At 29.8% G+C, this 10,344-nt stretch overlaps 1 protein-coding gene across 1 annotated transcript; it reads left to right on the forward strand.

Moving 5' to 3' along the window:
- The first annotated feature begins 1,909 nt into the window (after positions 1–1,909).
- LOC132725159 (interferon-inducible GTPase 1-like) lies at positions 1,910–8,014 on the forward strand. The gene is made up of 4 exons (XM_060710248.1): positions 1,910–2,189; positions 4,760–4,858; positions 5,445–5,619; positions 6,231–8,014. Exons 1-4 carry the CDS (start codon positions 2,005–2,007, stop codon positions 7,290–7,292), a joined length of 1,521 nt encoding a protein of 506 aa, XP_060566231.1. The 5' UTR covers positions 1,910–2,004; the 3' UTR covers positions 7,293–8,014.
- Positions 8,015–10,344: the final 2,330 nt, after the last annotated feature.

Genomic DNA, 10,344 nt, shown 5'->3' on the forward strand with positions numbered 1-10,344 from the left:
TATGTTGTCAATTTTACAGTTCCTTATAATGCCCATTACCCATAGTCTACCTTAATTTTAAAACAGAACTGTGGTATAATGTAAGTTATGATGGCAATTACGTTTCATTTAAATACTTATAAAGTGATGCTCATTGCTATATTTACTCAATATATGTGTTCAATAATATGTATGCCTTGTCCAGGGTTACGTGCGCTTACCAAACAAAGGTTTTTTTTTAATATGTACATTGATCTCTCAATTTAAGTGTTAAGTAGACAAACGATTTTTGAATGTGGTTTTATTGAAATTTGAGTCGCACGGAAAAGGTTTTATGTCGGCAATGTGTTTACATTAAAATATTTTCTTACCTGAGATAAACATGAATGTCAACAAGATACGATTGTATTTGAATTTTTTGGCAAGTGTATTCATTTTCTGTACAGTGATAATAAACATTGTAAGCCCGTATAATAAATTGTTTAATTGATACATAGATCCATAAATACATATATGAATTTATATTTTATTTACTCTAATTATATTTCATTTACATAAGGTAATATGTGTCATATTTTGTTTGCCGTAATGAAAAAATACGAATATAAAAATTGAAATATTGAACTATCTTTGAATTTATTTGATACTGAATATTAACAATGATTTATTTTTTCAATAATTATGTAAGCAAGAAATATACAATTGAATTAATCTAATTATAACCTCATTGTAATGATATCAGTACAAATTATAATTTGTCACAATTTTGTGCACGCAATATCGTATGTTTTATCTGCATTTCTCAATTTAATAGGACCACATTTTGTAAACGTTCTACCTTTTAATAGGCTATTCAACATTGTCACTTACAATTTGCAAACATTTTTTTAAATTTTTAATGATATCTTTCTTTTTAACCGTAACATAACTACTTCTTCCTGGGAGATATTTACAATACGGCCTTTATATATATATATAAAAACTGATTTAATATCTGGTGCAAGGTTCTGTTATCTATAAACCTTCATTCATGGATTGACACAACGGACATACAATGGTTTTTCTGTCTATCCTGCTAGACTCCTTGCCGGTATTCCTGTGTTGGGGATGAATTCATTCCTTGATCTTGTTTTTCATATCATATCCTAAGCTACACAACACAATTTTAAAAAAGTATACAAGTGATAATAAATTAAATGATGTTATTTCCTTCCAGCATGTAAAAGCCAATTTAATTAAATTCAAAAATATAAAATTGTAATGCGCGTAAATGTGCCCCAACTTGAACAATAGGAGCATACTCTGAAACGGTTAGTGATTTAGGTTACTTGATAGGATTATTGTCCATGTCAAGTAGATGATCATCTATTGATTTTGAGATCATTAGGTTAATGGTCAATTTCATAATTGTCTTGACCTCTCAAGCTTGTCCGACCACTTGAATTATAGGCTTTGGCCTGCAGTTCTTTATTTAAGTGTGGGGATTGATCGTGACCCTATTGATTTTAAAATAAATTAGCCAAATATTTCTTATCGATCATTAATTGTTAGCTAATTTCCTTCCCCTTAATACGTCTGTCCAGATTTAAACCTAATAAAACCAAATTGATAACTTAACATAAACATTTTCAGTAATAATATCAGATACAATATACAGAGCATGTTTATAAAATTTATGGTATGACAAACACTGTAGTTTTATAAAACCAGTAGCATAAAATATATGATTTGCAAGTTACATGTACATACAGAAAAAATGATTGGTTTTATTCAAAAGGTTCATTTAACAGTGCTTTATACAATTTCGTTATACAATGTTGACTGTATTTCTATATTAAATTTGAAATCATTACTCCAAATCTTTTTTTATAATGATCAATACGCTTTCTCGTTATCATTCACAGTGTAAACATTGTAACCACGGGTAATCATGCAGGTTATACACTGTCAATATAATTTATATTAGCTTTTTGTACATTCGCCGATCGTCATTCTGTTTTTGCGTGTTACAACAGGAAGGAAATAATGGAGAATTTATGGTGGATTTTTGTTTTTGTTTTCCTTGTTGTTATAATTGCTGCTGTTTTTCGATCTATCGAACAGGTTTTAGCACAAATTCCATCCGATAAACACAATAAAAAGGTTAAGAAAAACACTGTGAAACAATCAAAAGAAACAGATGAAGGTTCAACATTGACAACGCGTGAAAAGTGAGTTTCATATTCAATGTTTATTTTTAATATAACGGAAAACTAATTCTGAACTTATACTTTACATATATAGTTATAATCTAAGTAATACTTAAGTTGATTTTCTTTCCATATTGTTCAACACTAGAGTAATATTTTTGATTTCGTAGATACGTTGAAATCGAAAAAAGGGTAAAGTATGGTTGCGTGCAAGACCCACGTTCTCAAATTTAAGGTCACTTGGAAGTCAAAGGCCATATAATATCTGGCTTATAATTTCAAAATTGCTCAATTAAATCTATTTACAGTAATTGGTTTTATTTGCTTTATGCGACAAATATGACTACATTTCTCTTGATATTTAAAAAAAAATAGTGCTGGTTTTAAATTTCAACGAATAATATTTTCACTCGTGATCGAAAGTTAACTAATGTGTGGTTGTGTAGTGTGGGTAAGACTTATATATTAAGCTGTTCTCCGTTATTGCTAATCCATACGAACCTTAATAAGGAGATATTATTGTTTTGAAATAAAATATGAGATACAAATTACTACAGGCCAAACCGAAAGTAGAATGTGTCTATATAATATAGATATACATATATATATCTGATAATTATTTGCCTTCGTCAGAAGAAGATACATAAATTGGTAAATGTCCTGCATACGACTTGTGTGAACATGATAAAAAACATTGGTTCATTACAGCCCCCAGCTTATGATAACGCAATTGGCAAGGCTCAACACGAGTGTAGCTCCTTGTAAAACTGTAGTATTTTTTTTAAATAAATAAATAACGAAAATGACATAGCTTAAACATTTTAGTGTCTACTATTTCCATTGCTCATCTTCATATCTGTGTTTTCAAATTTTCTGGTCATTTGGGTTCATTGACTGAAATATCATGATGTTGACGAATACATGCTGCTATGACATAAGGAGTCGTAATTTCTCTTACACTTTCTTTTATATCAAATTAAATTAACATAGTTTTCTACATATTTAAAAAGTTTCTACATAATTTATAAAGCTCTTTTGTTTTCAAATTTTTCAGATATTGAGTTTTGTGGTAAAGTAAAGTAAAATTATATTTGATATGTCGAAAATGATCACAATCAAGTCACTGCCAAATTTAAAGCGGCAATCAATAGCGTATATGTAACAAATTTAAGGTTTTTAAATAATATTAATGATTGTAGCACATGTAACCCGTCAAAAATGATGTCTGTCAAGAGTGCTTAAAATGTGGTTTAACGTTGTGTAAAAATAATGTCTATTATTATCAACAATAAAAGGAAACGAAATGCCAAACTGCAATTTTAAATCTTACTTTAGATACCATTTTAATTGTGTATTTAAGCGATAGTTAATGAATGGTAGTCGTTTCGTTTAATTAACTTATATAATTATAATCTAAGTGCTACTCTCGGCGATTTCCTTTATTATTTATGTAATGTTGTAAACTACAACCAACAAAGTGTTAAAAAGTAATGAATACCGATTTGCTTCTATTTAATTTACTTTTTAGTGTACTGCGAATTCACTTATATTCGTGGGCATGCAATTTCGTGGTTTTATCAAAACGGGCATTTTCGTGGGTTCTTCAATTCGTGGATTTTCAATTTCTTGTAAAAAAATAAAATAAATAACGTAATGCAAAGTAATCTTACACTTAATCGCCGCGCATTTCACTAACCACATGTACATATTTTTATTAATCACACACCCGTGCCGATTTTGCGACTCCGTAAATTATATGGTATTGCACGGCCGTGCATATATTTTGACGTGACGTCATTAGCGTTATACAAACATAGCGTAAATACGCGCTAAAAGTAAGCGTTATACTAAAGGCGCGTCATTGAAAACTGACTCTTATTTCACTTTAAACAGTCTTTAATTTAGGTATATGATAAATAGAATATTAAATTCGTGTAATTCATTACTGAATTTATTGAACTCGTTGAATAAAATAATATTATGCTCGCCAAAGGCTCGCATAATATAATTTTATTCAACTCGTATAATAAATTCAGTATTGAACCTTTACTCATTTAATATCCTGTATGTATCACACAGCGCTTATCAATAAATCAAATTTTTATTTTTTTTTTTTTTTTTTTTTTTTTTTTTTTTTTTTTTTTTTTTTTTTTTTTTTTTTATTTTTTTATTTTTTTTTTTTTTTTTTTTTTTTTTTTTTTTTTTTTTTTTTTTTTTTTTTTTTTTTTTTTTTTTTTTTTTTTTTTTTTTTTTTTTTTTTTTTTTTTTTCTGTTTTTTTATTTTTTATTTTTTTTTTTTTGCCTCTGGCCAGTCCGTACACAAAAATCGGCGGAAAAGCGCCGATGCATGTTTGTAATATATAGAATAGAGACATGGCAAGAAGTATTTGTTGAGGTAAAATTTCGTCAGATCTTAAAATCGTGGTTTGATTTTCCCTTGGTTTTGATCTTCCCTCGAAAACCACAAAAATTCCTGCCCCATGAATAATAATGATTTTACAGTATTTGTTGACTCCTTTCTTTGACTTTTTAATCATGTCCAAACCTCCATTCGTTCTAATTGTTTCTTCTTATATATTTTTATTGTCAAGATCGTTAGATGCGAGTTCGGTCAAGAAAAGGAAACAAGTCGGGACGTCTTTCAGGGAAACTTTGCAGTCGGCCTACGAAATGAATGTATCATTATCAAGGTATATCATTTTGTTTATTTAACAACGATTTGTCTCAAATCAAGATTTATCAATGATAGATTTCTTCAATGGTGTTTAAAGAATTTCTTGTTCATATGCACGTTTGTCTGAATATTAATTATCATTTCATGTAATATACATAAAGAAAGTATCCATCTAAATATGAAAATAAATAACTGATATGTGCCTTTTGGTAAATTGTAATCCTTTCTTTTTATAAGTAAGTCGCCAGAATATCAATCATTCAAAGCAATAATGAAACTGCCCTTCTTATAACAACAAGCACAACTCGGAAATTCTAAACAGTGTGTTATTAGATTTGAATTCCAGACATATAAATACAAATAAGACGATGGGTTAAGAAAAAGTATACTAAATGCCCAATGTGAGCCACCCACTTTAAAAAAATTATACTAAGTAAACAACTAAAAATACTTCATGAACTATGACTTAAGGTTTTTATTTTAACATTTATCGGTTAAAGAAAATAGTGAATCGTGGAGCTATATGTCACAAAAGCTGCAGATTTTGACACTTAACTAAGTACCCTCTATATGTAATAATTATATGTTTATCTTATCTTCAGCGAGTGTTTGTCAGAAGATGAAACGACAGAAACCTACAAAGACGAAACGAATGAGGTTCAAGGTCGTATTGAAAATAAATCCCTGTCAGATGAAATGACAGAAACCTACAAAGACGAAACGGATGAAGTTCAAGGTCGTTTTAAAATTAAATCCCTGTCCGGTCTTAAATATGACGTAAGTTAAAACTTCACAATACTATCGATTGCATGAAATTAACCCATCGTTTCATTAACAAGAACAAGATAAAGCGATACTAACAGGTAGATTTATGGAGCTTAAAGACTATAAAATTTGAAAAAAAAACTGCTTATTTCTGCGAACTCTCCAATAACTGGTAAAGAGTAATTTGTAGTTGATTATTTCTTTATTACCTTAAACTATGCCAATTATTAAAACTCGCCTATTGTTAACGAATTTAAAATTCATATATCAAATAAAAATAGGATGGTAATATTTAATGAAATTTTATAAAATCTATAAAATCTTATATTCTGACCAAGGATAAAATTGTAAGACATATACTTATGGTAAAAATAAGATTTGTCTGACGTATTTATCATTATCTGCCTTTGAAATGACCTGAAATATTATCCATTTTAATTGATAAATTATTCGGCATAAAGATTTTGGTTACCCCAATTTCTTCCGCTTAAAAGATTTCTGGTACAATACCCTAAGATTATCCAAAATATTATAAATTACATTTTGAATAATTTCATTCCGCTTATGTATTTAAATAGAAAGTTCAATTACGATTTTAACGCAAGGTTTGCACTTTTTCATAGAAATGCCGTTCATATATTGACAAAGATGGCCTGAAGAAAGAGATGGAAAAAGCGGGAGTCTTGCATGGTCTAAATAAATATATCAAGGATTCTTTAAAAACGTGGGCTGACATGGAATTAAATGTTGCTGTCACAGGCAATTCTGGTGTTGGAAAATCCAGTCTCATCAATGCTCTTAGAAAGTTAAAACCTTCGCACGAAGGGGCAGCTACTGTTGGTGTTTTTGAATCAACTACAAAGGGTATAAAATACATCTATCCTGAAAATCCAAGGGTAGCTCTTTGGGACTTACCTGGCGTGGAAACACAAAGCCTCACAAAAGAGAAATATTTTAATGACATGAATTTTCCTAGATTTGACGTGGTTATAATTGTTACAGAGGGGCGATTCCAAGAAAATGATATATGGTTGGGAAAAGAGTTGCGTACCATACGCAAAAATATTATTTTTGTTCGAACAAAAATTGACATTGACATTGCAAACATAAAGCGGGCGTATCCAGACATATTCAATGAAATTGAATGCCTGGATAAAATTAGGAATAATTTATCAGAAAACATTCGCCTTGGGGGAATACCAGATTTTGGTAGTAATGTGTTTTTGGTCAGCTCTCCCGAAAGAGAATTGTACGATTTTAGTATTTTCGATCAGGAACTTAAAGGTTTATTGAGCATCAATGCAAGCGTCATCACAGCTTTACTACATGAACAAATTAAAAAACAAATAAAGAAAGACCAAGAATCGTGCAAGAATAGATTCAAAGGTTTCATTGGTTTCCTTTACGGTTGGTCTTTGACATTTAACTTTGACTCTCAATTACTTGATGCATACCGGAAAAAGTTTTGCATCGATGAACGTTCCCTTGAGCTGATAGCAAATGAATTGAAAGCCACAAAAAGCGAATTAAAAATGTGTCTGAAATCTTACCAGAAACATCACTTAAACGTTGGGATTATCGACAAAGGCAAATGTTTGAAAATGTGTGCTGAAATGGCAAAAGATGAAAGATGTTTAGCATATCGTCGTCTTAACCTTCTTGCAAAACAACTAAAACCGATTTAGTAATGGATATTGCTTTGATAAATTAAGTGATAGACTTCATTATGGCCAATACACCACAACAGGAAATAATATATCTATACAATGTAATTTGTCTGATGTTTCAAGCTTCACAAATAATAAAAATGACAATTGCGAATTACATGGCTAGAATAACTTCAAATTCAATATTTCAATGGTGACATAATAACACTATCCAAGAGCATTACAAAGCAAACTATAAGTGCAACGACAGGACATGTTATCCAGGTATTTTTATTTCTTCGAGATATAACAACGGTGATGCGATCAAATGTAGCAGAAACGAAGTCTACAATTGACGGTTTAAACTCTGTTGTAAGTCGTTTTTATCATAAAATGAGACACTTTCAGACTATCAGTGGTATTGTTCTAATCTATGAATTAGACCAGATTTAAGACTGAGCTACAATTGAGCAATTTATTCAAAGACAATCCGGAACTTTCAAAAACCGAAAATGTGCCAATCAAGAAGGTCTATCGTGAACGCAGCAGAAATGCAGATATGTGTCCGTTTACATCTTGATTCTAATACTTAAGAAATCGAGAAAATATTGCCAAAAGTAAAGACAAAATTTCAGTAGTTGATCTGAAATTATTATCGTATGAAACATTTAAGTATGTATGTAAAAAGTTATCTTATTTTCGTTAAAAAGAGCTTTGTATAATTTCGTGTAAGAGAGACATAGAACGTTTTTGAAAATGAATTTTTTAGTCTTTTACACAAAGAATTAAATTAAGAACTCTAAAAAGCATTTTGTAATGTTAGATCATAGTAAGCCAATTGTAATGAATACGGGTGCAATAATTTAACTTTTGTTGTTTGGAATGGATAAACATGGAATTCGCGTCATTTTTGTCCTTGTGTAATTGCTCCTCAAAGAATCTCGTAAAATATTTCTTTTATCGAAATACTTTTATTTTTATATTTAATACAATCTTACGGTAACCGAGACATAAAATATTTAATGTAAATTTATCTTCCACTGACTGTTATGAAAATATCCCATTTTAGTTCACCTGAATACAAAGTGCTCAGAAGCGAGATTTTGTGATGTCAGTGTATCCGTCGTTCATCGTCATCAAAAATTTCATTAAACAGCTTCTCCCTAACCGTTTGATGGATTTGGACTCAATTTTACAAGAATGATTTGTAGGCGGCCGTCTGCCAATATTGTACATTGTTTTAGTCTGATGCATAATTAGGTCACATCAGCTAACAAATACACTTTAAAAATGAAATATTTCAAACTCCTCTTTTCAGAAACTACATTGCAGCATTGAACATGACCTTATGATCCTCTACTAAAGGTTAATAAATCATTGCCCTTGGTCGAAATTGGTCGCTTTAGAAAATTTCATTTAAGTTTTCTTTTAAAGAACTACTCTGCAAAGAGCCCCTGGGTTAAAAAAAATGTCCTAAACCTGAGGTAACTTAGTTAATATCTGCGAGTATAGTAAGTTATCTTTAAATATTTTTCTCTGAAAAAACAATTCCAAACGATTAGATATTATGCATTGAGAAATTTGATCCCGCTCCATGGGACATTTGATTTTTTTGATAGATTTATATATTTAATTTACTTAAAGTCTTCTAGACTTTTCTGTTGCTACATTTACTATCCACATGTTTTAATTATTGATTTTTTATCATTTGTCATCTCATAACTATCTTGTAAATTGAATTAATCGTTAAAGGTCAATTATGCCCGGCCCAGAAATGTTTAGTTATTATATGTCTCAAAACCTTGTTGTTTTTGGTGTCCGTTGATGTTTCCAGAAAGTTAATAATTTCCTGAACCCTCTTTTAAAACTTGTTCAATCTGGGAATGCGTACAATTAAAGTGATTAAGTATGTTGTATGAAATTCAAAATACTAGATAATTTACGTTTTGCTATTTATTTATTTTTTTAACAAATAATTTCACAATCAAGACTTCTTTCTCCTTGTGATAAACAACTAACTTGCTCAAAAATAATTTACTAAAAGTAAAACTTAAATTTGCCCGTTCTAAAAACGAAATATCTATCCGTTTCTGAGGAATAATGTGCCTTTAAAGTAAGCAATTACAAATTTCGTAGATTAATTCTTCAATGTGTTCTTAACAAATATCAAACAATTTTCATACGCCCGTTTGAAAAACGGGTCGTATTATAGTTTCCCTTGGCGGGCGGGCGGCACACAATAGAAGATATTTATATTTTACTTCCAACAATTTATATATAATGTGTGAAATACTGATTACAAAAAGAGTATTTAAAAAGTTTTTTGTGATTCCTACTCCATCCGTCAAATTTATTTTTATGCAATTTATTATGTAAATTTATTTTCAATAAGATACTGTTAAGGTTAATTAACAAAACCCTAACGAAATAATATGATATTTAAGAATTATCATTGTTTGACGCGGGACCATTGTATAATTATTTCTTTTAAATGCTCTTTAAAATCAGTTAGTCTTATTTAAATTAATGAACGTATGATGTGGAAGTAAAAACTGACGAGAGGGTTTGATTAATTCTTACAATACCTTAAAAATTTGATAGAGTGGTAGAGGTCAGGGCTCAAAATTATTCTTTAAACTATATTGACTTTTTTAATCAACATCGTGTATAAAATAATCTGTTACTGTATACGTAAGCCCATATACATGACTGAAGAATTTGACAGAACAGACGAATCCGAAGACGAATTCAGAGCCGGCTTCTTTCTACATTTAATAAAAATCGCATTTCTCAGAAATACAATTTATGTTCTAGATGAAAAATTTAATAAATGCATTCATTGAATTAATACATCATCTTATTTGCAACTATAAGTGGGATTTGAGGGAATTCATTTCCTGCCCATTGATCAATATGTAATAACCCTGAGTATAGATATGTAATAACAGACAAAACCAAATATTTTTAATGTAGCACATGTACAAGACAAAGGGACGTTACAACTACGATAATGTTTAATTAATATGTTTATGAATGATCTCCCTTTCACGTGTAAAGTATATATTACATATGTGTTTGCAGTAGACGGACC

This window comes from Ruditapes philippinarum, unplaced genomic scaffold, assembly GCF_026571515.1.
Source record: "Ruditapes philippinarum isolate M1 unplaced genomic scaffold, ASM2657151v2 ctg12727_1_1_1_1, whole genome shotgun sequence".
NCBI lineage: Eukaryota > Metazoa > Mollusca > Bivalvia > Venerida > Veneridae > Ruditapes > Ruditapes philippinarum.

Bases quoted from the DNA above. Each gene is read 5' to 3' on its own strand.
- LOC132725159 (XM_060710248.1), top strand. From the start codon at position 2,005: ATGGAGAATTTATGGTGGATTTTTGTTTTTGTTTTCCTTGTTGTTATA. The intron at 4,859-5,444 runs GTATATCATTTT...TCTTATCTTCAG, and splicing joins ATGAATGTATCATTATCAAG to CGAGTGTTTGTCAGAAGATG. The intron at 5,620-6,230 runs GTAAGTTAAAAC...ACTTTTTCATAG, and splicing joins TGTCCGGTCTTAAATATGAC to AAATGCCGTTCATATATTGA.